Below are 27,595 nucleotides of genomic sequence, written 5' to 3'. Positions count from 1 at the left end.
TACACACACACAAATTGAACAACAGTAAAAAACTGCATGCCTTAAGGGTCAAAAGGGTATAGGAATCCAATGGCAGGGACGGTCTGTGGGGGCAGACCCATTAGACGAAGATGCTGCGGACAGAGCACAGAGGTCTTCTAGGGAGCATATTTGACCTGGAACAGATGTGAAAAGTCTCAAAAGAAGAAATCCACTTAACTTAGTTTACCCAAATGTTCTCCAAGTTATCTGACCAGGGACCATTTTTATCCCTGAAGACTTCACTAACAATTTCTGGCTATACTGCCAGAGATACACTTTGGGGAACGCAAGTCAATTTTGGAAAGAGTTTAATAATCAACAGATCTAGTGAGAGAGAAGAAAGTTCAGCAGCACTGAGGCCTCGGGGCTTGAAAAAATAAGGTGTTGGATGAAATCAGGCATCATTCCCAAAAGGGACATCTGAGAGAGGGCGAGAACATTTAGGTAAGGAAAGATACCAAAGATAAGATTCACTAACACAGCAATTTCACTTAGACTTACCTTGCTTTGCAAAGCAAAGCAATCCAAATACAAGAGCACTTCAAAGTCAAGTTTTACTTTTGGACTGCTCTAAGAAGCTCACACAAATTAGTTCCCAATTAAACAATTATTACAACAATTTATGAACAACAAAAAGTAAAATATGTAATAAGAAATAAAGTTTATACACTGGTATATTCTCTTCTCTGTAATTTGAGGGATAGCCTTTAAAATAAGCCAATGGGGTGATATAGATAAAATAAGATTAGATAAAATAAGATTAGTCATATATTGATCTTTAATGAAACCGGGTGATGGGTACATGTGAATTTATTATACTCTCCTTTTATCAATTTTGAAATTGACTATAATAAAAAATGTTTTAAAATTGACTTAAATCCTAGTCTGCTCTACTGTAAATATAACACCCACTTTATGCTACATAACAGGAATAATGTCCTACAACTTGTGATGTCTAGTTTTGTTCTGGACAGCACATTTAAAGATGCATTCTACTGGGTGGCAAAAGAAGTAGCAAGTTCTGTATATTTGCTAATACAGGGAAGAGCAGAAAACACTATAGATTTTTAACTTTAGAAAGGAGGGAAAGAGGCAAAGGTGACTTCATTAAATAAAACACTGCTCTTAAAAGTGCTTAGCATAGGCGCTAACACATATGTGTAGCCAATAAATATTGGCTATTATTATTATTAGTTGCTACATATAATTGGGACACTTATTCTCTTAGTTTTGGAAGAACAAACTAAGGCCAATGAGCAGAAATAAAAGAATAAAAGGCTTTCATTAAATAGCTACTATTAGAGTTGTCCAATCATAAGAAGACTGCTTGAAGGGGTACTGAGCTCCACATTATCACACATAATTCTAAAACAGAGGCTGGATGAACCAGCTAATAGGAAAGACACAGTAGAAGTCTTTTATGACTAAGCTGGACATTTTAGGATTTTCTCCAAATGTTAATGTTCCCATTCCAACATTTCACAACTCTACCTATACTAAGTGTTCTAAAGAACAAGAGACAGTTACCTCAAATTTAGGAATTTCAAATTACTTTTACTGAGTTGTCATATGGAAGCATAAATCTCATAGCCTAATATCTACTACTAATAATTTTGTGGTCTGGGTAAGTTTCCTTAGGTCTACAAAGCACTTAATAGAATTGGATGTTCAGAACCAGGGGCTACAAAGTAGTTATTTCATTAAAAACTTTATTTTATGACCCTAAAAATTTATTACATAATGAACAATTAATTGTAATTATGTCTTTTTTTTATCCTTCACATAAACTTTGTAAAGTATAAACTCGTGGCTCTAGATTCTTATTAATGGTGTTAGATTTGCCATCTTCAAAGTAAAAAATCAAAAGGAACCAGAAACGCCATCTGAGCTGCCCTTCACAAACCGCCATGAGGTTTCTCTTTTTACACCAGGAAACACGAACCTGGGCAATCTCCTCGGTTGTCCTTAATTTCTCCTCCCAGGTCACAGTCATTTCCTGGATTAGCTTCTCTGACTCTTCCAGCCGGTCTTTTAGCTCTGGAGATTTCAATGCCTATAAGCAAAATGTTTATTTCATGAACTGTCTCTACAATGCACTGAAAAAGGATTAGATAAATCCAGAAGAACAAAAGTAACAATCTATCTCCTCTCACTGTGGTCTCTGAGATTCCTAAAACAGAACTGTCACTGACCCACAGCAACCCAACTCTGCGGGTCCCACAGACAAATCCAGTTATCCAAGATGGGTTTGAAAGGTAGACAATGTTTTCCTTTTGACAGTTCAAGTTACCCAGGGCTTATTTTTAAAATCCCAATCAGTCCTACATGATTCACTCTAGTCTTTACTGGTGACTTCAGGTATTCAAGTACATACAGGCTAAATTTGTATGAGCTGCAAACTAAATGGTGTTATTAATATTAAGAACACAGACACAAAATTTCAAAGAATCTTGATGAATTTAAAAATTATTACTATAAAAACAGGATCAAATTCAACAGGCAAAAATATGATCAGGATAATTGTTTTGACCATGTATTTGACCAACTGACTACCAGAAAATGGGGTATGACAAAGAAGAGGGCTTTAGTCCCAGCCCCAGGAAGGAGTCCCACAGTGCTGGGAAATTGTAGGAACAGAAAGGCTAATGAGAGTAGGAATCATGATACTGATATTTTATTCCTCTTTTGACAAGAGACTGAGCATTGGTTGTAGGTGAGAACTGTGTAGATTTCAAATTAAGTAATGGAACATAAATATCACAATAAAATGTTCAAGAATAGTGGAAATAGAGTACTATTAAATAGATGGGCATTGCTGGTATAAAATATATTTTCTACAAACAAAATTAACCCACAACATGGAAATACTAAGTTATTAAGGTGTAAAACACCTCTTTAATATTTCCATTTTAACTTCAACCAGTGAACAAATAATACAACAAAGAGCTATTTGATTCCTCTTCCAATTAGCCTGTGCCCACTCTCTACCATTTTCTACACTAAAAATAAATTACACACATTTTTTCAAGTGTCTCTTTTACTCTCCCTTATTCTAGTAGACCTCTTCTCTTGTCTGCTGTCTATACTGTAGAATGAAATATTGTCTCAATTCCTTTTATTCTTTCCTCCCATTCAATCCTTTAACACCTGTAAAAACTCTTTAAATTTCAATGACAATCTGTCTGTCTTCCTTTATTTACTACTCATCTCAAATTTCCCTTCCTACAGGAAATTCAAAAATTTTAAGTAAATTACTCATCACTGTGGCTAAAGGGGAAGAATAATTCAAGCTCTAGCTTTACTAGATTGTCTTAGACCCATAAAGCAGTGCCCAGCTATGCCTTATACCTCTGCTTTGGTTAGCTGCTCTCGGAGTTTTTCTACTTCTTCCCTTAGATCCCGGATAATTCGTGCATTTGGATCCTCATTCACCACAGCATGGTTCACGATGTTCTTGGCGCGATCTGCATACCGCAGAGTTGAAAGGGTTTCATCATAGTTATCAGCCGCCGGACTAACGGTAGCTACCATGGCTGTCTTACTGTTACCCCCAAGGCTGTCCTAGAGAAGGAGAAATTAAGCAGCATTTTAAACTTGGAAGAAAACATTCTATGAGAAGGTTGAAGTCAGAAATGGTGAGATAACATCCCAAAGTCAAACACATTTAAGGACAAGGTCAGGACTAAATCACAAGTACATTGACTCCTTGTCTCATGCTTTTTCTTCTCTGCTAAGCTACTTTTCTGCAAAAGGGAATTTTGGTTTTGAAAAAGGACAGAGAAATAAAATAAAGTCAACATTTATTTTAGTTTAGTAAAATTTAATTTTAAGACAATTTGTTCTCTTTTAACAGAAAACATGATACCATAAGTCAGCATACTACTCAGAATAAAAAGAATAATTTCTTCAATGTCTACAAAATCTTCCTTAGAGGAACTGGACAATCATGATATTACTTATCTGATCGAAGAATGATTACCTACAATCTACTCTCTAACACCATGTAGCTGGAATCTCTGAGAAGCCTAAATAATAGCCCAGAATATGTTGTTGTTACAAGCTATCAAGCACCTTGTCAATATTTCAAAAACATAATTGTACCATAAAAAGGTACACTTACAGTCTTGTAAAACAAAAGCTATATTGAAGGTATTTTCTAAAATAGGCTTCATGTTCTATATGACCCCTTTTACAGTCCAGCCAAGGGTGCTGAACAAAAGTGACTCATCTTCATCACACTGAAACTGGAAAGTATAGTGCAATGGGCTTTCACACAGGCTCCAACAAATTCAAAATGCTACTATCATATGACAATATTAAAAATAACCAAAAACAACTTTGAATTACAAACTAGACTTGGGAAATCAATCTATCCCCACTCCACTTAACTCCATAATGGCCGTGGCAGGCCACCTCTAAGATGGCCCCACTGACTTCCACCTCCTGGTGGTAATACCTCTGTATCATCCCCTTCCCTTGGTGTGGACAGGGCTTGTTTATAATAATAATAATAAACATAATACAGCGATATGTCACTTCTGATTATAAAAAGAATGTGGCTGTTTTCCCTCACCACCGCCATGAGGTGAGGTGGTCCGTTAAAGGCACCAGAGGACTGAGTTTGGACACAGAGCTTCTGAAGCCTGCCAACAACTACTCAGGTGAGCAAAGCCAACCCCAGTAAAGCCCTGTGATAACTGCAGCCCCAGATGACAGCCCTGTGAGTGACACCAGCCAGAACCACATAGGCCGCACTCAAATCCTGACTTGTGGCAACTGTGAGATAATAAATGACTGCTGTTTCCTCCTGTTACGGTTTAGGGCCACTGTGTTATATAGCAATAGATAACTACTCACACAGTAATATACCATATCCCAGGATGAGAAGAATTACTCTAAAGAAAAGATCCAATACCCTCTTTCAGTAACATAATCTCGCTGAATATAGTCTCAAGATTAGAGAGCATCCTCAAACAGGTCAAGAAGCTACTCTTACCTTTGGGCAGCATTAACCAATATAAAATTTTTACTTTTGAAGATACAAAGTTTTTCCAATATCAATATATCTAAAATTTGTTTGAGCAATCTGTGATTTACACAATCTTTTTGCATAGACTTTACTCAGTCCTTGGCCTTTGGTGAATTGGGTTATTAGCATCCCCATTTTACCAATGAAAAAATAGAGGTTTGTTCTGACAAAGAAGGTTAAATACTCTGCCTAAAGATCCAGAATTAGTAAATTGAACAATATTCTAGTCCAATTGTTTCTGCCTTCAAGTCCAATATGATTTCCATTCCCCAACAGCTACCCACTGTAACACAGTAACAAAACAATGCTTGGCAATAGGCAGAATTCAGCCGAGGAGTAAGTAAGGTGACCTGACACCTTCCCAAATTATTTTGTCCTAGTGCCAGAAACAAAATAATTCCTTAGGTATTCCTAACAGTTCAATATGATCACAGACAATATGTCCACTTTCTCATCCATTACTGAAAATTTGGTTTTCCACAGACAACATAGCTAAGATCATTTTACCTTTGAAGGAAACACATTTCAATGCCTGAAAAGGAAGGGAATATAAGTAATCTGGGCTTTAAGAAGCAAAAGTGATTTCTGTGATGCCTGTACGAGTGTGTGCTTCACTCTTCATTTCTAGACGCTGACCTCACATTGTTGGTGCCCAGCTTTGGTAACTTCCAGAAAAATGTCAAAAAGAATCCCATGCACATTAATGAAATTCCAATGCCATATATAAAGATCACAGGAATGACATCTCAGATGGCAATTCAGTTCACCAGCACCACCGTGGTGGAGAGCTGCCCTTCGAGAAGCATAGCATTCTGTTAGCCCACATGAACAGCAAATGCTACTGGGTAAAAGGGGGTGTGTGACAAAAAGCAGCAAAGGAGAAAAGCATGCACATTGTGCGCTTCAATTTGTGCTGAGAAAAGGAAACCTGGCAAACAACAAATCCTTGATATTTTAAAAGCCCTCGTGTGAGCGCAACAACAATAGGCTTATATTCAAAAATGGCCTCAAGCCATTAGCAAAAAGGAAACAGCAACAAAAGACCTGGCACTCATTCAAGGAGAAAGTATAAAGCTTCTTGTTTACTCTTTAATTGTTTAATTAGGCAAATCAGCTGAGCTTTGTTTCGAATGTAGCAACTGCAAATTAAATGGACCTAGGAAAGATTTTTAATTTTGGAAGTCAGAATTATTTAAAGCTGAAAGAACTCTTTGAAGTAATTTAATCAAATTATTTCATTTTAGGGAAGAGAACTTGGACCCAGGAAGACTGACAGACTTACCAAAGGTCATAGTGCTAGTTCAGAGTTGAGCTGAAATATTCATTCATTCAACTCTTCATGGAGTTTACCATAGAGGGTGATGCTGGTGAGCCAAACACTATATGGTAAGAACTAAAGTAGGGATAAATACAAGATGGTCTAGGAAAACAGACAAAGCACAGAAAACCCAATCTTGAAAGGTTAGGGAAGATTCTCAGAGAAAGTGGCATTTGAGACCTTAAGACGAATAAGCATCACCCGGGTAAAGGGGTGGGAGAGCAATGTAGGAGGAGGAGACCGGAAAGAAGAGGAAGGATGTTCCAGAGTAAGAGCAAAGTCCTAGAAGTCACTTACCTGGAACTGATAACATCAAGAGCAGAAGATGAACAATGAGAAGTAAGGAGTGGTCAGAATATGAAGGACCTAGTAAATCACAAGTCATTAAAATTTGGACTTTATTGTAAGGGCTTCTGGAGAGTTATTAAAGAGTTAAGTTTAAGAAGAATATTAATTCAGAAAGAAATTGTAACCTAACTGTAAAAAACAAAATGAACTAAAGGGAGAGGTTTCGATCATCCAAGCAAGAGATGAAAGTCATCTTCATTATCTAAGTGGCAATAAGAATGGGAAAGAGTGGATGAATTTGAAAGATAATCATTATTGAAGCATTTGTTACCAGAAGCTACTTGATGTTAAGAGATCCATAGTTAGAAGGTTACACAGAGAGGCCAAAATTGTCTTAATACAAAATGGTTCTCCACTGACCACATAACCAAATGAGTAAGCAGTCTACCGTCCTTGAGAGAAGAGCACTCACATCTATGCTGGACCAGGCCTATCAAAGTTTTCCCAACTCTCAGATGTTATGAACATCAAGAGCACAGTATAATTACAATGAAAACACAATGAAAAAAAAAAAAAAACCTTTACAAAAAATTGCAAATCTTATAAACAATGAGCAAGTTTATGAGTTTAATGAAAAGCTACACTGGAGAATACCAGGATCATACAAGGTCAAATAAGGATCAGGGAGAATTAGAATAATTAAGAATTAAAGAAGGAAAAACTAATAGGGACATAAAAGCCACTTCAAAGGAAAATGATTTGTGTAACAACAGAGTCCTACAGACTTTTGGGAAAGCTGTTTAAACCCCAAAATACATTTTGCAAAAATGCTGCAAAAGTCAAGCAAAATAAAGGTCACATAGTTTTTAAGACCAAAAAAAAGACAAAAGTCAAGAAAAGTATTCCTTTCTTTAGCCTAAGAATTAACATAGAGAAGTAACAATTTTGACCTAATTCTACTAAACACAAGACAAAGTGAGTGTTTTAAGAAAGTGTTTTGTTTTATTCAAGTTCAAGTATTCCCAATAGTTTCTACCGATGCTTTGTAATAGTCAAGTGCTTCTCTTTCTAATCAGAAGAAATCTTTGGTCCTTTTGCCTAGGCAGGAGGTGGGTAGCGAAGCCCTGGATTCCAATCTTATTTCTTTCTCCACTGCCTCATCTGTAAAATAGGAACACCACCATTTCCCTACCAAAAATGACTGAGATAATTAACATACATGAAGCATTTAGCATAATACCCGTTTCTCCTAAAACAAGCTCTCCTGGCATTCAGTCTATGAAGTGGCCACTGAATAATTACCTAGGCCATTTTAACTATTATCAACTAACAAAAGATATCTCCTATTGTTTATTTAAACGGACTTAAGTAGCAACACAAACAAGACAATAAATATTCTGTCTTTAAAATCAGACACATCCAGGGAATAATCATGAGTAATCAGGAAATGTTTCTGTGGAAAGTCTGAGGAAGAAATAAGTATCTTATTGAGATTTCTTCTGGACATTAAACAAATGAAATTGCAATGTTAATTATTAACTGATAAAGATCAGTACAATTATTTCCTTGGTAGTGAACTGTTTTGTAATATCCCTTTAATTCAAGGGTTATTCAGAAGTGGGTGAAAGAGATGAAGGTATTAAGAAGTACAAATTGGTATTTACAAAATAGTCATGGGAATGCAAATCACAGGACAGGGAATATAGTCAGTAATATTGTGATAAATATGTATGGTGTCAGGTGGTACTGGAAATATCAGGGGGGACACTTTGTAAAGTATTTGACTGTCTAACCATTATGCTGAACACCTGAAACTAATACAAAATAATGACTGTAAACTGTAATTGAAAAATAAAATTTTAAGTTCTTTAAAAAAAATCGTTTGTTTATTCTTTTGTTTTAAATTTCAATTTTACTGCATTTTGGCCAAAGTACTGTACCTGATTTTCTACTTTGGCAAATTACACTTAATAAAGCATGTTCAGAGGTGTGCAGAGTTTTAGAAAGTACGCTTGAATACTAGAAACCCTTTAAGAGAGTGTAGAAACTAGAAGAAAATCCTATTCCCTTTACAAACACAGTTCTCTAAACATGTCATGGACTAAGTCAAAATTGTATCCTCTACTAAGCTACTTGGGGGCCTATGTTTAACTTACCTTTATATTCTCAAACCCTGGCAGAGTGAGTAACAGGTGTTCAATACATAAGTCTTGATCAATGAGAAAATAAGCTATCATGAGACTAAATAGGATTCATGAAATTATTTCTCCATGTAACAAAAAATAGGAAAAAAGAGTAGTAGGAAAACATTTTGTTCGAGGATGCCCACCCTATAAGCAGTTAAACTGTCACTAGATTTTATATCCCCTAACTCCCAGGCCAATATCCAGTTCATCAAGACTAAAGGAAACCTGGAAATAGTCTCTCTTTTCCCCAAACTCCTATTACACATCATTACTATCTCTCCCATAGAATCACTGACTCGTGCTATAACATTTCACGTAAATATTGTATCTCCCTTACTAGACTAAGCAACTAGAGGGCAAGGAGTGTTTTATACTCCTTTATGTTTTCCTCAGCACTTCATACAGTTTATTTTTCTTTCTTATTTCCATTTCTCTCATTGACATCGAATAAGCCAATGAATATGTGACCTACTCTCTATTTGTTTTTTTTTTTAAAGCTTATGTTTCTTTTTTTATTTTATTTATCTTTAGAGAGAAGGGGAGGGAGAAAGAGAGGGAGAGAAACATCAATGCGTGGTTGCCTCTTGCGTGTCCCCAACTAGGGACCTGGCCTGCAACCCAGGCATGTGCCCTGACTGGGAGTCAAACCGGCGACCTTTTGGTTTGCAGGCCAGCACTCAATCCACTGAGCCACACCAGCCAAGACACCTATGCTCTACTCTTAAACAACACCTTTAAAAAGTTTAAATGATTATGAGTAGTTTTGAAGTTAAATAGAAATACAAGCTTAAAAATGGCAAACAAAAGGAGTCTGTAAGAAAGACAGCAGTCCAGTTGAGTCTGTAAGACAGTGGAAACTCCTTTTTTAAGACTCACTTGCCTATCAGATTAGCACCAGAATCAGATTATTCCCCAAAATCTCAGAGGCAGTTGGATGGGCCAGGGTGCCCAAAACTCCCACTGCTTCTAGGTTCTGCTGAATCAGGAAGAAACCTGTGCTTAATCAATTAAAATTACAATTATCACCTAAGAGCCTAATGATTATAAATTTGAACACTGACAGAGGAAATGATAACTGAAAAGGAGTAATATTCTACTCTTTGTTCTTCCTGTTACCAACCACCAAGAGTAGACCAGGAAGGAAAAAAATAACTTACTTTGAGCAGCCAAGTGAGAACTGAGTCACGATAGGGAACAAATTTATTCTTGTTTTTGCCAGCACTCTGATCTGCCAGGGCTGAGATAACCAGACCAAGGGTTGTAAGAGACCTGCACAGTGCAACAAATGATAATAATCATAAAAGCTGAGTATATCAAGTGTCACGTTTCAGCACAAAGATGGAATATCAAGATGTCTTTGAACCTGCATGAAAACAGCACTGTCGTCAGCATTTAGGTGCTCTGTTTAAAAATACATACATTCTGAAAGCTGATATCCCTCTTATGCTACTGCAAGCAATAAAATTGCTTAGCACAGTTTTTTCATTTTTATAAATAAAATGTAAGCCATAAACCTTTGGGTCAAGATAATGACACAAACACTACATATATTTAAGAAAGAAGGCCACAAACATAATACAAGTAATTATAGGCAAAAATTGTGTATATATATTTGCATATATAGAGCCATTCAATAATAACCTAGAATCTGCATGATGGTATTCTTTGACCTCCAGTTGGTCAGTTGGTTACTGATGACTCCTTAACTCACTATGTGTCCTTCTGGGAGCCACCAAGATAGAAAAGAATCCTGCCCACAGGAGCTAACAATTTAACCTGAGGTATAAAACATAACCACATGAAAGAATTGGTGAACAAAACATTACTTCTCAGAGCCCTAACCTCTTGGAATAAATAAGCACCACAGCAGTCATAAAAAGGAAAGCCAGATGTGGCTAATACACATGCTGTTGGTTTTGTTTTTGTTTTAAGCTTTTATTTATTTTTAGAGAGGGGAAGGGAGGGAGAAAGAGAGGGAGAGAAACATCAATGTGCGGTTGCCTCTCACACACCCCCAACTGGGGATCTGGCCAGCAACCTAGGTATGTGCCCTTAGTGGGAATCGGACCAGAGATCCTTTGGTTCGCAGGCTGGTGTACAATCCACGGAGCCACACCAGCCAGGGCACACATGCTGTTGTTTGTTCAGACACTGATGTGAAGGTCAAGACAGATAGACTAGGTACCTTTGTTATTTTCTAGAGCTTAGACCAGCAGAGCTGGCAATGTCTGGAGAGAATCTGGGTTGTCACAACTAGGGTGAGGGGAGAGAGGTGGCAGATGCTACCACCACCTAGTGGATAAAGGCAAGGAGTGCCACTAAACATACTAGAAGACATGGGAACTAGGGACAAAGAATTGCCAGGCCCCAAATTTCAATAAGGCCATTCTTGAGAAACTTCTGACTGGACTGAGACTGTACTCCCAGCCCCATCAAACATCTGACCAAAAGATAACATAGTCGAGCCTATAAAAATATATACATCTGCAAAAATTCAGAACTATTATTCATTATAGCCTTAATCAGCCCAGATTCTTATTCTCTTAATAAACATGTAAGTTCTCCTATTTGGCTATTAAATCAACAAAGGAATAAAAAGTAAGTTCCTGAAAAACGTACTTGTTAATGTTGCTCCCCTCCTTCAGCCTGTCACCGGCAGCTCCGGTTTTTGTTGCCCGCTCACTGCCAGCCAGGTCAACCAAGCTCAGCTTGCCCACTTTCTCTCCAGATGTCTAGAAAGTAAGTTGATAAATACTAATACACAGGTAGTACAAAAGGTGATACCATCTCTACAGAATGAGTTTATTATTGAAATCATTTGCTAAAGAGTTACTTACTGTTATTTCAAAATTAGTTTGTGCTGCTATAAACCAGTGTGAGAAAACTGTACAATCTAGTAAACACAAAATTATACAAAGCTCTACTAAACAAGACTGAGTTACAGTTATCTCAGAAAAACAGTGCCTCCCTAAATGAGGCATTTTGAAGGGAACCCAACAAAATTTTCATAGGGAAGTATACAAAAACACTATTTATAAGTTAAGGATTTTGATATAATTTGAAACTATGCTTAAAATTTCACAAATGTTTACCAATAATTCTAAGGAAAAAATATTTACAATTCTTACTGGTATAAAAAATATCTGACTTTTATACAGTAGAAGGATCCCTCAAAAACTCAACACTGTCTAAAATGTTTCCTGTTATTCATATATGATAATTTTCTTATCTCATAATTCCAGGTGTTAAATTTAAATAGTTCTCTAGTTAAGATAGTATATAAATGTATAACACATTTACAGATAGTCTCCTTTATCAAAAATGTTTTCTAAAAATAAACAAACAAAATAGAAACAGACTCACAGATACAGAGAACAAACTGGTGGTTGTCAGAGAGATGAAAAAGATGGAGAAATTGAAAAGGACAGACTGGCAGTTACAAAACAGCCATGAGGATATAAACTATAGCATAGGGAATATAGTCACTAATATTGTCATAACTAAGTACAGTGCCAGGTTGCTCCTGGAAATACCAGGGCGAACACTCTGTAAAGTATATGATTGTCTAACCACTATAACATACACCTGAAACTAATACAAAATGATATTGAATGTAAACTGTAATTAAAAATAAAAAATTTTAAATGTTCTATATTAAATCACACATGTAACATTTTATAGTCAGCAGCAATAGAAAAAATGTGGTAAGTCAATGCCAAATTCTATAGGCTGGATCATTTTTTAAAACTTTCCTTTAAAATATACATTCGTATTTATTTCCAGAAATAAACATGTTGCCACAAAAGGATATTCAGCTTCCCAAATCAAAAGTACGTTTGGTTTAAAAGAAAAAGGTCTTCAGTATGTTTTCTGTTTTATGTTGAAAAGGAAATAGGAAACAAAGAACCTTTTGTTGTTATACTAATATTGCTGTAATGGTAAAAGAAAAATATGCTTTCAGCAAATAAAAATCCTGTGAAAATAAAATGCTTTGCCTGGGTGATTATTTTGGCTTCTGCTATTTGAAATTGATTTGCTGGGGGTTACACATCATAACACAATATGCAAAAGTTCATATTAAAAGAGGGAAACAAATATTAAGTCAACAGAGAAGTTTTCAGTGTGTAGAAAAAGAATATACATCTCTTGTTCTGTTTATTCTTACAAGTTTGAAGACCAAATACTCCATATTTATTCCATAAATCTAGCAATCTGACAGTACAATTTCCCCAGTGCAATTTATTTCTTTTGATATTTCAAAAGTATCTCCACTGAATCAGCAAGAGTATTAACATTAGCCTATACCATTAACCATCAAAGCTTTAAAAAAAATGCCGTGGAAAGACTTTGGACCATCTGCTTGTATAACTTCTGCTCTGCCTTCCTTTAGTTGGAGAGGGTGTGGAGCTCAAACCTACATTTCTCAGACTCCCCTGCAGGCCAGGGTTTAGGATATGACTTAGGTTCTGTCAATTAGATACCCTTTATTATGATTTGGAAAACAGAAATACAGCAGAGGCCATCCTCTGCCCCTTTTGGGGTTTTTCTGCTGGCAAGCAGGATTGAAGTCTGACCCTTGACTGTGGAAGTATGTTGTCCTGGATCACAGCTGTGGGGCGTGCCTAAAACTCCTAACTCGCAGTGCTGTGGCGGCCTCAGAGGTAGCATCCTGGTCACTACGTCTGTGCTGTTCTGGGAATTATTCCTGGAGATTCAGTCTAGAACCCACTCCTCCTCAGGTGTTCCAACAACCTTGCAATTATCCAAATCCCTCCTTTAAATCTCTTTCTGTTTACCTAGCACGGCTTTTGTGTCTTGTCCTGTGTCCTAACTGATATACATGTTTGGTTAGGATTTTAAGTCATCTAATACCTGAGGGGAGTAAGACAAACAATGATCAACTTAAAAAAATTTTTTTAAAGTCATACACCTGAACACCTACCCCAGACTTCACATCGTACAAAGTATGTGTGAGGGTGATTTTGAAAACCGCATGGGATCGGCTGCTCTCCTCATTCATGTTGGTTGCAGCAACTGTACGAGATTTGTTACCCTCAGACATCAAAGACTCAATATCCTAAGTGAAAACAAGTCACAGACACACATTTCATTATCCGTCTAATATATGTTAAAACTGCTCTACTACAAAAAATACATTACAAGTTGCACTATTTAGTCAGAAACATTTCACATTTACATTTTGTTTTTCAATGAACATGAAACCCCACAGAGTACAAGAGCCAACAATGACATGAAACAAATAAAATACACTATTTTCTATGTGCACAGATAAAGTGGCAGCGTTGACTGAGAATTAGAAAAGTGTAGGCACTGTGTTGAGTCTCACAAAATTGACAAACATGCCATGTCAATTCTCATCTAATCTAGAATCTGAAAAACATTTAGTTTCTTTAATTACAGGAGTAATAGAAGTTAACTATTAAATTAGATTACACAAATAGACAACAAGCAAAAATAATCTGTAACCTTTTCAAACAGGCAGAGCATTACCATACCACGACCTTGCAGTTTCTTACCAAACTTGCTTTTAAAAATAAAAACTTCAAGAGACTAATTTTCTGCACTTTCCTATGCCATTACTGCTAAAACAGAGACAGAATTATGTGATATAGAAAGATCATGTCATCTTCATTTTTTTAAAATGTTATATGTTCTAAAACAGTTACTTAACCAATCTGAATTTTAGTTTCATAAGTAACGATACAGAGCTACAACATCATCTGTCTTCCAAAGACTTAACTGAGGAATAAAGATGATACACGTGAAAGAGTCCACTGGTTGCCTTCTTTTATCCAGTCTCCTCCTCTTTCCAGTAAATGAACCCAATCTTCCGCTGAGCATATTGTAGCAGAGCTAAGGGTCATTTGACAGATGCCCTTGCACCCATACGACTGACCATACAACTAAGTTTTAGCGAACAAGAGGTAAAGTATAATACAGGTCACTGGAAATTCTCCTTAAAGGAAGTAGGCATGCTATCGCATCTTAGTTCTAAGAGCCATCTTGAACTATGAGAATAAGGGCATTACCATAGAGCTGGCTGAAATCTAGGTTCCTAATAGCATCTTTGGGCCAACATACCAGCCCTTTCAGCATTAATTCATTTGTTCACTCAAATACATATTGAAAGCACCTACTATGTGTTGCATACGTGTTAAGGTACTGAGGACGCAGAATGAACAAAACATAATAATTCATATTATAAGGAACTTAAATCCTGTTACATTTTTTGTTATATGTAGCCAAACTTAATCCTAACAGAAATCCACATATAAAAACCTTTGAAAATCCTAAGGTTCTATTTTGCTGTATAATTAAGAAGAAGAATGTCTAATAAAAAAGCCAATATTATAAATAAAATATCTCAACTTAAAAACATTTAACTGCAAAAAGAGATATAGATAGGTACCAGAATGGAAAAAAAAATCACAATTTTCTAGATCCATTCTAAATCCATTTTAGACCCATTCAATCTGACAATCCTGAGGCTTAATGTAAAAGCCTTATCCTGTGTAGCCTACATTTATTCACTGGTCTCTAATCTGTTGTCTCACGCATGAACTCTGTATTAAGCCTTTTAATTTTTTAAACAAATGGTCTTTTTACACTTTTCAATTTCCTCTGAGCTCCCTAAACAACCTTGATCTCTCTCCAATGTTGCATAAATATGCTCTCAAATGGTCATTAGTAATATACTAACAAAAGTTAACATTCATATAAATATTCTAGTGTTTTCAAAGACTTTTCACATGCATTATCTCACTTGATCTCCTCCAGGAAGCCTTCCCAGACATTACCCTCCCCAGGCACCTACATATCCAATTAAGTTAGGTACCCCTCCTTGAAACTATGTTGAATCCTGAATATGCATCTATCACAGCACTTAAAACCATGTTGTTTTATAATACCTTTATAACATCTGTGAGAAGCTTCAGGTAATGGACCGTCTCAATTCATTTTTTTATATCCTCAGCACTTAGCACAATGACTAGCACATGATAGCTATTCAATATTAACTAAATGAAGTATCACTGATCAAATGATAGAACTGATCAATGAACAAAGAAACAAATGAACCTATCTCATAAGATAGTCAAGACAATAAAAGGAATTTCCATTTTAAAAACTAGGACAAAGAGGGTAGGTGAGGTAGAGTAAATGATCCAGTCATAGAGGAATTGTACAAAAGAATTAAAGTGTCATTAGATCAACATTCACTGACTCTTAATTCAATGTCCATTACATCACCGCGTGTCACCCCACCCCCAACCCCCATGCACAAAGCCTGATGGATTCACACAAAGCAGAACCGTGCAGCCTAAAAATGAAGAAAACTGACTAAAGGCCAGTAAGTGATTCTATCAGATTGGAAACAGGCTTTGAATTCCATCTACTTAACTCAATACATTTTATGTCATTAAATCCACCAAATTATAAGCAACTTCATTATTTTATGTACTACTAGGGAAGACAAAAAGCTGACATTTATCATTGTAAGTTACATCACAACTTTAGAGTTCGTAAAACATGAAAAAAATGTGTGTCTCACAACAAATGAATAGGTGTGTCTTGCAAATGTACATTCTTTCACATTTTAACTGTCCCAACAACCAAATATAGCTTTTCAAGTAAAAATTGTTGTAAAAAGTAATTTATTAAGTGATATTGATCTAATTTTTTCATTTCAAAAATAAGAATCACAAACTAAACGAAAACTGCTACACTGAGTTTAGTTAGTCCACATAAAGGATGTTGTTACCTTATAGCTTGTGACGGCCAGCTTAGAAAGCCCATCGACATAGGGTCCCAACACACTGTGCTCTCTGACTTTCAATGTTTGGCGGCTTCTGTTCATTCAAAACAAAGAAACAGTTTTTAAACAATAACCTATTTTTTTAAGGACTCAACTGTGCTCCATAAAATATATACTGAATTCAACAAAGCTCCCAAATAAATAAAACCAACTGATTTGATCCCAGAAGAATTTAAACCAAAATTTGAAATACTGACTAGTAACAAAAACTTCACAATGTGGTAAAATATCACATCCCTCAAAAGGGTACACTGTGGGATGTCTATTTACTACCACAAAGAATGCAGGGTCAAATAAATACAAACAATCTAATTGTCATATCACAGAATGTGGTGCAGAGAGCAGAAACTCAACAAATGTTAACTGCACAAGAAAGGAAAAATACAGACCAACTTCGATCGTGAATAAAGACAAACAAAAGACAACAAATAATGAATGTGATGATGATTTAAAAACATAAAATTGGGTTTATCTCAGGACTGCCAGGCTTTTTTAAGACCAGAAAAAGATTCCTAGCCTTTATTATGTTGATAGACTAATGAGGAAAAAAACCACACATGGTCATTTCAATAAATGTAGGAAGTTTTCAATAAAATGAAATACTCAACCATGATTTTTTTAAAATAAGCCTCTTAGCAAACAAAGAACTGATAAACCCAGTGAAGGACATCTGCCAAAAACCTAGAACATATAGCATAGTTAATGATATCAACCAAAAATATTAGAAATATTTGCTGATGATTGATTGTATGAAATGAATTATATCTCAAAGAACTCTTTAAAAAATTAAATGATTATAATGTAAAAATATTTGCTCATGGTGAGATTACAAGCATTTATTATTTTATGTAACAATATTTTCTAGTGATTTGGACTCTTTTAGCACCCTAGGATCAACCACTGAAAGCTTTGCTTATTATGATAAAACTGCATAAAGTAGACAAAGAATAATTATTTAACTTAATTCTGATTTCAGAATATAGTCTAATCTTTTCCTTTCCCTTTATCTTAAAGATAATGTATGCCGTATTATCTCCTGAGCAAAACATAATTACATTATTACACATAGCATGTGCTGAATTAATAAAATTTGAACTTGAATAACAAAACAAAGTTATCTCATCTTTCACTGAAAAGATATCATTTTTATAGTATTTAGTCTATTTACGTCCACTGTTCAGAAACACCACAAAAACCTCAAGAACTTCCACAGGGGGGACAACTACAGCTAACACCGAGCACTTACTACGCACACAAAGGTTCTAAGACCACGAGTATCATCCCAGCCTGTCTTCACACCAGCCCTCTGGGATACTATGTCGTATTATCATACCCTCTGTGCAAATGAGGCCTAGAAAGCCTAAGGACCTTGCTCAATAGGTAACAATTAATGGACCCAGATCCAGAGCTAGGTAAAGCCCAAGCCCAAGCTATTAATTACTAAACTATACACAAGAGAAATGTGTAAGAAATCATTAAGGGTTATGAAAAAACTGTAGATAAAGTTTAAGCTATGCCACACAAGTATTGTGGAATACAAAACACAAGAATGAAGCCAGCTAAGAATTTCTGAGTAGGTGTGGGCTGGATCTCTAGGAAAACAATGGTTTTCATAAAGATGAAGGTGCAAGAAAAAGTATTCAGGGTACAGCCAGAAAATGCGCAAGGGACAATATTCCGTAAGCTGTGGGTGCTTAGGTCATAATCTTCCTCTCTCTGGTCTCCTTTTGCGCTGTTTTGACTTCCATGCACACAGCCCTCCAGTCACCTGGACAACTGGGCCACTCTCCAAACAAAGGATTTCTCCAAACGTGCTTTGGCAGGAGCTGACCTCTGTGCTTGAATGGCTCTCACCTAGCTTCACTGTGAACAAACTCCTACTCAGCACAAAACTGATCATGCACCTTCTATTCAATCTTTCCTTCTCTGGGCAAAGGTTCATTTTGACTGAGCAATGCTTCACTATGATTCACGGCTTCTAAGACCATCTTTCCTTGATCATCTTCTTCATCCAAACATAAGTAAACGTCCCCTCATCATGCTCCGCATTTTCTGTAAGCCTAGCTAATTTGACTCTTTGACCTCTCGTACACTGTCTTTACATCACTAAGCTACAAGCTGTGGCTATTATCTGTTTCTTTCTCTCCGTTGTTGCACTTCCTTAAAATCTGAACTCAGAGAACACTCTCTGCAATGAAGAGATTTCCTCAGATACTTCATCTTCCTCATTAGGTTCAGATATGACTAGAGTGACAACAGCATTTTTTAAGGCTTCTTAATACTTCTGAGCCACTTTTATTTCAAAGTCTATGCCATAACACGGGCCACGTTAAAATCCAGAATCTGTAAAATTAACTATCCTGAAGTCCATGTTTCATATCTCTATGCTTCCCTCTCACTTCACAGCCTGCTCCCAAACAACTGAATTCCCCTGAAATTTCTTGGTTAAAAAAATGATAACAACCTACCTGATTAAAGGATACCAGTTACCCTGGTGCTACGTAACTTAACTTTCATTACGTATTTTTTTGTTTGTGGCTTTGGATACATATGAGAAAGGCAGTGTGACCCAAATACATGCTGTTCAACCACGCTTCTCTGCCCCATCTTGGCCCAAACTTGAAAAGCCCAGAATTGGCTGTAGGAAGCCACTCAATCACAGAGACGATAACTAGATAAATTACTCTCCATTAGAGTAGAATATAAAAAATTTCACGTAAGCCAATTTATGAAGTCTGTTTTGATCCATAATGCTATGTAATACTATAAAATTAAAGGCTCAAAGTTATTTACCCTTTGGGATCAAGAAGGTCTCTGACTTTTTCATTATAAATTTCCATATAGGACACTTCTACTTTAAAACTCTGCTCTTCATTTTCCTCTTTCTGAGTTCGTTCAAAGAGTCCACTACAAAGCCTTGGGATTAATCCAGGTTGGTCAGCTGTACCCATCATGGTGTAAGATTTTCCAGATCCTAAAAGAAAAATCATAATTATTACTATCTCTCTGAGGAGTTGAAATACATAGACCTCTTTCCAGTGCTCATAATAATTACTAGCACTTAGGAAAATACCCAAACTAAAATAAGAAATATACCCAAATATAATAACGAGACTAATTAAGTACAGACGCTTTCCTACTGCACATGTAAAAGTCAAAAATAAACATCCTTAAGAAGAAAATAAAAACCTTCTTTTAAGCATCTTCAGAGTTTAAAAAATTACCTGAAACAACTGAAAAATAGTTTTCTAAAATCAACTGGGAAGACCCGTATGGTCAATAATATTATTGTGCCCGCTCTCAACCACTAACCATACTACAAAAAATATGTTATCCTCATAGGCCCCAGAGCAAAGTAACCTACTATCCTTTGGCAATGGTGTAGAAATTTGTTTCTACTATCAAGTTATTTTCTCCATTGTATCAAGACTACATATTCATTAAAGACAATTTAGAAAACACCAGAAAAGAGAAAAAAATTCAAGCACTGATAGTCCTAACTTAGTATAATTCTTTTTCCTTTTTTATAGCAGTGTTCATAAACATACTTTTAAATACAAGTTGCTGCTTTGGTCACTTGTCACTTTATCAGTATCATAACACTTAAAACTAATACACCACTTCCTATGTACCAGGCCCTTTCTAAAAAGTTTTCACATGTTAACTCATTGTGACAACCCTATACGGAAGGTTATCAGCATTTTACAGACAAGGAAACTGAGGTGCAAGTTCCACAGCTGGTCAATGGCAGGAACAGGGCTGGAACTGGGATAACCTGGATTTGAGCCGCTGCCCTTACAACCGTTATACATGCTGCCTCTTAAAAATATCATAAACATTTGTCTGCCCATGAAGAATAGTTTTCTGTTGGACAAGCTATACAATATGCCCTTAATACAGTGACTCCTTTGCTTTGAGTAGGTTTTCTTTCCTGTTGGCCATAGAGGCACAGAAGTCAAAACGCTCTTTATCAATCATAACTGATAAGATGCTAACAATATGTACCCTTTTTGGTATATTCTCTGTTATGATCCTTAAAGCTTAAAAAAAATGTATTATTTAATATTACCAGTCTGTCCGTAGGCAAAGATACATGCATTATAGCCATCGAAAGCATTTTGAAGAATATTCTCCCCAAGGCACTTAAAAACATCATCTTGACCTAAAAGAGAGAGAAAGAGAGAGAAAAAGAAAGGATGTTTTAAGCCAAAACCACATATGAACCATTTAAAAACAAAAAACAAACAAAACCCTTAAAAATGCACTTTTTTTCAGCTGATCTCCAAAAAAGATTTTTTAATTTGCTGAATGCTTCCAAAGGATAATGTTTTTCAGGATATTTCTAGTTAAAACATAAGAAAAAAATTGGTAAAAAGTTCCTGATAATATGAACTTGAATTAATAAACATCGACCAAAATCTTCTGAAATGCAAAAAGCTAATGAACTGCTAACTTTGTAAACTGTGATTACAAGTATCCAAAATTTAAACTTGGAACCTAGGTGGGCCTGAAATTCACTATATACCACTCAGCTAATACTTTATTCAGTAGGTTACTAGAGTTCCAAACAATCACATATATAAATCCCCTCTCCTTTTCCTCAATGACTTTTTTTTTCATTTGGAAACATTTACTTTTTTTTTTTTAAACAAGCTTATAAGGCAGAAATGGCCTACTAGGCAAAAACTACTACTCTGGAACAAAATATCAAATCTCTTTATAAACAAATAATAGTTATGGTTAAATTCATGGGTAACTTGTTTTACTTCTGTTGCCAAACGTCTGGAACCAGTGGTCTGTCTTTGGTGGCCAGCAGCAATTCTCCAGGGATTCCTTTTATTTATTTTCTTTTCTCAGTGGCAATTTTAAATTACAGAGTCTAAAATAAACAACAGATAGGAAAGCGTGGAAGATATTGAAAAATTCTTCCAGCTTTCTATCATGGACCTAAGTAATAGGGTCAAATACTCCTCTACAGGCTAAATTAAATATGCCATTCAACCTTGAATCTTGAGTATTGTGATAATATTGTAATATTGTGATTTATAAGAAATATATATTTGGTCATTCAAATTTTTGGAACTTTCCAAGTGTTAGAAGTTATAAATATGTCTTCTGTTACGTTAATGAGGTGACTTTTAGGCTGCACCCATGGATGGGGGCTGGTTGGTGAGAGAACCAATCATGTGATTAGAGGGTTGGGACTTTCAGTCCCCTTCCCCTCTAAGGAGCAGAGGGGGGCTGGAGATAGAATCAATCACCAACCGCCAATGATTTAATCACTCATATCTTGTATGTAATGAAACCTTCATAAAAACGAAAAGGATAGGATTTGGAAAGCTCCCAGGCTGGTGAACAGGGAGAGATTTGGGGAGAGACGCACCTGGAGAGAGCATGGAAGCTACATGCCCTTTCCTTGTTCCTTGACCTATGCTTCTCCACTTGCCTATTCCTGAGTTATACCTTTTTATAATAAACTGGTAACCTAGTAGTAAACTGCTTCTCTAAGTTCTGTGAGCCACTCTAGCAAATTAATCAAACCCAAGGAGGAGGCAGTGGGAACTTCTGCTCTACAGCCAATTGGTCTGAAGTACAGCTAACAACCTGAACTTGTGACTGGTTGTTTCTAGTCCAAGGAGCAGATCACTGGAATCTCCAATTTATAGCTGGTTGGTCAGAAGCACAGGTAACAACCTGGACTTGCGACTGGTGTCTGAAGTGGGGCATGAAGGTGGGGGCAGTATTAACCTGTGGGATCTGATGCTCTCTCCAGGTAGACAGTGTAAGAATTGAACTGAATTATACAACATCCACCTTTTGTCTGCAGCATTGCTTGCTGGTGGTAGAGGGGAAACAAGTCTGCCCCCACGAACTAGAATTGGGATCTGGACACACTTTAAGTAGGAGAGACCCGGATGCTGTTATGTTTGTTATATTTTAAAGGCTATAAATAGCATTCCATTATGCCTCACTTCCTAGTTAATTTACCAGATTAGTACATCATCATCATACTTTCGATACTGAAGCATTCCTTAAAGTCATCATCAGGCCAGCTAGACCAAATTATCCTTAACTTTCTGAAACAGATGTAGTACTACTGTTTCTTATGATAAAAGCTAATACGATATGACACTTAATATTTAAAAGAGATTGCTTAGAAACAGGTGTTGTAAGCAGTTAGGAATAAAGGAAATAAAAGGCTGTCACTGTAGTCCTGAACTTGTGGTGAAAAGGGGCTTGAGACAGTCATCACTGAAGAGGGTAAGAGAATAGTGGAATTCCAGAGGGAATTGAGAAAGAGCATGGCATATCCCCCTTCATTAAAGAGGGCAAACAGAACACTGAAAGCTTAAGGGACTGACTCAATCACAGGCAGTCAGAAGGAGAGCCTGAGCTAAACTCTAGGTTCCATTTTCTCCGTGGCTCTTCGTTCGTGACACCAAGCTGCCTCTCTAACCACATCACAGAGCATCTAAGGGAACCTAAGTGACTACTGCGTGCTACTGGTGCCATGCAAGGCCTGGGGATGCAAGCAAGTAAGATAACCTCAACCTATTAATCTAACTGTATCATCTTAAACCAAGAACAGTATACTGTAAAGCTCCCATTTCCCAACCAATGTAAAAACACTAATAGCAAAGATTAGAGGAAATTCTCTATTTAGTTTTTAAAGTTATACAAAGTAATACTATGATAAATTATGGAAAAAATATCAAAACACCTTTTCTGTATTATCAGTAGTTAATAGGATGCTGTACTCATACCTGCATACTTTTCTTTGACGGACTCATCCATAGACCAGAAACAATGATCATATGCAAACACCTATTAAAAAATGAAAATAATAGTATTAAGAATAAAACCTTAACATACTTTAATATTATAACAATGTCATAACATTGTTCATAACAGTGAAATAAAAGCAATTCCCTGTCTCACAATGAAGATTATTATTTATAGTATATTCTTACAATGCACAATAAGCACCATATAGATGATAAAAATCTTTATTTCACACTCTGGCTGCTGTGGCTCAGTGGATTGAGCGTCGGCCTGTGAGCCAAGTGTAGCTGGTTTGATTCCCAGTTAGGGCACATGACTAGGTTGCACGTCAGGTCCCCAGTTGGGGGCACAAGTGAGAGGCAACCACCTGAAATTAACTCATAATGATGGAGAGAGGGAGGGGAAGAGCCAAAAGGGGAAGGGCCAAAAGGAGGGGGAAAGGGGAGCAAGTTTTTGAAAGCAAAATCGCTTACTTATACCTGGACCATAAATTGAGAATCCTTGAAAAATAGTTCCAGTGAGCCTGATGGAGAGGGAGGTGGAGTGGGAGCCGCAGTGAGGCCACAGGGCAAACCCTGCCATAGGAGATGGCTGCACAGAGCAGCTCTGGGGGTGGGCGCACCAGGAGAGCAGCTGAATGAGCAAGAGGGGACCCTGGGACAAAACACTTCCAAAAGGGGTTAAAAACTACTAAATGGTAGTTACAAAACATTCAAGGGATGTAAAGTTCACATAGGAACATAGTTAATAATATTGACATCATAGTTATGTATGGTGTCAGGTGGGTATAAGATTCATTGGGGAGGAGGGAATCACTTTGGAAGTTCTATAAATGTCTAACCTCTACGCTGTACACCTGAACTATGGAATGTCAACTGTAGCTGACAAAAAAATGTTTTAATGCCTGATATCTAAAAGTAAATTAATTGATTAAATACAAATAAAAACGCCTTCGAAGCAGGGAAGGGTCAAACCACCCATACTTTGACCAACAGGCAGTGCTGAAGAACATAGGCCAGGAAGGCAAGCAGAAGCCCAATGGCTGATAACACCCAGGAGGCAGGGCCCTCAGCCCAAAAGCTACCCCTCAGCTGCAGTATCATGCAGTACATTACTAATCCTCAATAATTTTCCAGAGCTAAACATGTATCTATCTATAATGGTGGTGGTTCACTATGCTAGCAGTCCTCCAACAGGGACAGCAGGAAAAGAAGGAAGGTGGAAGGCGGTCCCAAAGGACTGTGTATAAAATTTTGGGTAGGGGTTGTTTTCAAAATACATTCATCAGCCAGGATGAGCATCATTTCAGCATGATAAGATTAAATGAAATGTGAAGCTCAAATTAAGTTTCTTCTGTTTTAGCTTTCAACTCTCATCACTGATCATTTTATTTAATTCTGTTCTCAAAAAGGTTAAGTAGAAATCATCCTGGTTCTTCTCTTGGAACCTGATCTCCTCACTTCTACGGTCCCATCACCATACGTGTGTACTAACCAAAGATCGGGCTCTGAATGGCACTCCTCTCTCCATTATTATGAGTTGGTTTCTTTTCTTTCTCTTTTTAATTTAGGGATTCTTAAACGGCTGAACTTCCTATTCCCAATTCCAGTAGAGAAGTTATCACTAAAGTAACTATAACAAATATAACTATATACAGCTGTGTAACTCCATGCTAGGTCACTGAGGGACAAAGACATTGTGGTACAAAGAAGTTAAGTACCTGGTGGCTAGCAGGGGAGGGACCTGGGAGTTGAACCCAGCCAGGAGCCTGCTTACCACGAGGTTCTCTGCTACTGGTCTAAATTAGCTTTATTCTCCTAATTTTTTGAAAGCCCCACAGCCTGGTACAAAGTTGGAAACTAATGAACACTTAGTTCTTACTTACTAACAACACTGAATGGTCCTCTTTAAGTTTTAGCAATTTTATAAATTATTATACGGATCTTCCAGCCATGGATCTCCTAAAGCAGACAAGCTCTTTTCTTTCTAAATAAATATTTTTCCTTAAAAATTAAAAAAATAACATTTTTTTCAAGTAACAGAGAAGAAACACATTCATTATAACAAAGTCAAATAACACAGAAGCATAAAGCAAAAAATAAAGGCCTTCCATTCACGAAGCATTTCACTCCCTAGAGGTAAACACTGTTAATAATGTGGTGTTGGCCCTTCAATAGTTTTTATGTCAACACACTTTCTCTAAACATTAATATACAGTTGAATTAAATAAAGCATGAAGTTTTAAAATAATCATATAATGTTTCCTCACATCTTTATTGCAATCTCCAGCCCCTGCTCCATCAAAAAATAACAAAAATAATCCAGCACCTTAACATAAAAAAAGATGAGGTAAAACTAATAGTTAGTTTTACATATATAACGAAATGAGTGCCATATTAAACTATATTTTAGATCATTCAGAGTGCCAAACAGCCATGTCTATATATATTTTAGCAACAATAAAAGAGAATGGAATTACAATTGAACCACAGACTCTAAAACAAAAACAAAATTCCAAGAATGCAGATAAAAATCTGAATTTCCTGATAAGTTCTAAGTAACTTCAGAGAATGGTCAATTCAATAATATAGTCCTGGTGCCCACTTTGGCACACCTGTAAATGCCCTGGGATACAGGAACTGACGCAGCCCACTGACGTTTCTTTAGAATCTGGGCTCAAAACTAAGATGAAACCATGTTCCTGTGAGGAAGCTGTGGGCCAGGGCAGGCCTCTGCTGGCTTGAGAATGTGTCCCCAGCCGTCCTAGGAGGATGAGTCTGCCTAGCACAGTTCTGACCACAGTTTGGAATGACCAGTTTTGAGCCAACCCATGGTGAACAGCAAAGCACAAAAGGAATCTGTGTTGTAGCTGCCAGGAGACCAGCCATAATTGGTCAAAGTACAAGTACAGTTTTTCCATAAACTTCCAGGCCCTCCTATGTCAATAAATGGCTTCAGATTTATGAACACGCGGACAGCTTGCATTACCTTGACAAAAGGGACAGGGAGAAAATGCTTCTGAGAAGGAAATTACTGGTACTTCAAAAATAGGCACCTAAGGTGTTTACAAACATCCCATAACACACCAAATCTCTTACCTTTGGCTGGCTTCTGAGTTCCCCAAAGAAATGTCATCGTTGACATGAAAGAAAACAGAGAAGGTTCAAAATTTTTTTTAGTTTAGAAGACTCTTTTTTGAGGACAGAAAATGATAATAAACATCATGTAAATTTTTATTAAAAGTATAAAATATTAACTTTGAAATCAAATAGCAATTTACAATAAAGAATCAGTTAATATCTATCTATTAACTAGTAGGGTAAAATGCTAACTTGTATCTCACTAGTATAAAAAAGATTACTTGAGCACGACAATTTTTAAAGTACTGATATTTCTGCCTTATACATACTTTTTACCCTTGTATGTCTCATAAATACACATTTTAATAAATCTTTACTTTTTATCATCTGATTTTGCTTCCAACTAGTTTTCTCTGTTTTTTAAAGTACATTTTATTGATTATGTTATTACAGTTGTCACAATTTTTCCCCCTTCTCTCCCTCTGCATGGTACCCCCCCTTCACACCAGCAATTCCCCACTTAATTCATGTCTATGGGTTGTGTATGTAAGTTCTCTGGCATCTCCATTTACTGTACTATTCTAAACATCCCCCTTTTTTGTACCTATCAATTATGCATCTTAATCTCTGTACCTTTTCCCCCTTTCTCCCTGTTCCCCCTCCCATTTGATAACCCTCCAAATGATCCCCTATTCTGGTTGTTTTCTTAGTTTGTTTTTGTTTTTACTTTTTAGATTTTGTTGCTGATAGTTCTGAATTGTTGTCATTTTCATGTTCATAGTTTTGATCTTCTTTTTCTGAAATAAGTTCCTTTAACATTTCATATAATAAGGGTTTGGTGGTGACGAACTCCTTTAGTTTTGCCTTGTCTAGGAAGCACTTTATCTGCCCTTTGATTCTAAATGGTAGCTTCGCTAGATAATCTTAGTTGTAGGTCCTTGCTTTTCATCATTTTGAATGCTTCCTGCCAGTCCCTCCTTGCCTGAAAAGTTTCTTTTGAGAAATCAGCTGACAGTCTTATGGGAACTCCTTTGTAAGTAACTCCCTGCTTTTCTC

The 27,595-nt window shown here is 36.5% G+C and overlaps 1 protein-coding gene across 1 annotated transcript in view; it reads right to left on the bottom strand.

Annotated features, from left to right (window-relative positions):
- The window catches only part of KIF13B (kinesin family member 13B), a 172,005-nt gene that overhangs the window by 91,214 nt on the left and 53,196 nt on the right, over positions 1-27,595 (bottom strand). The window contains exons 3-12 of the mRNA XM_090289006.1: positions 26,558-26,570; positions 23,441-23,501; positions 20,746-20,838; positions 19,470-19,650; positions 16,623-16,710; positions 13,785-13,919; positions 11,462-11,574; positions 10,000-10,111; positions 3,370-3,582; positions 1,964-2,074 (exon numbers count right to left, since the gene is read on the bottom strand). Of these exons, the coding sequence (XP_090145132.1) occupies positions 1,964-2,074; positions 3,370-3,582; positions 10,000-10,111; positions 11,462-11,574; positions 13,785-13,919; positions 16,623-16,710; positions 19,470-19,650; positions 20,746-20,838; positions 23,441-23,501; positions 26,558-26,570 (1,120 nt within the window). The remainder of the gene's footprint in view (positions 1-1,963; positions 2,075-3,369; positions 3,583-9,999; positions 10,112-11,461; positions 11,575-13,784; positions 13,920-16,622; positions 16,711-19,469; positions 19,651-20,745; positions 20,839-23,440; positions 23,502-26,557; positions 26,571-27,595) is intronic.

This window comes from Furipterus horrens, unplaced genomic scaffold (assembly GCF_987537825.1).
Source record: "Furipterus horrens unplaced genomic scaffold, mFurHor1.1.pri manual_scaffold_10, whole genome shotgun sequence".
NCBI lineage: Eukaryota > Metazoa > Chordata > Mammalia > Chiroptera > Furipteridae > Furipterus > Furipterus horrens.
Note: the sequence above shows the minus strand (reverse complement) of the source record. Positions and strands in the feature narration are given on the sequence as shown.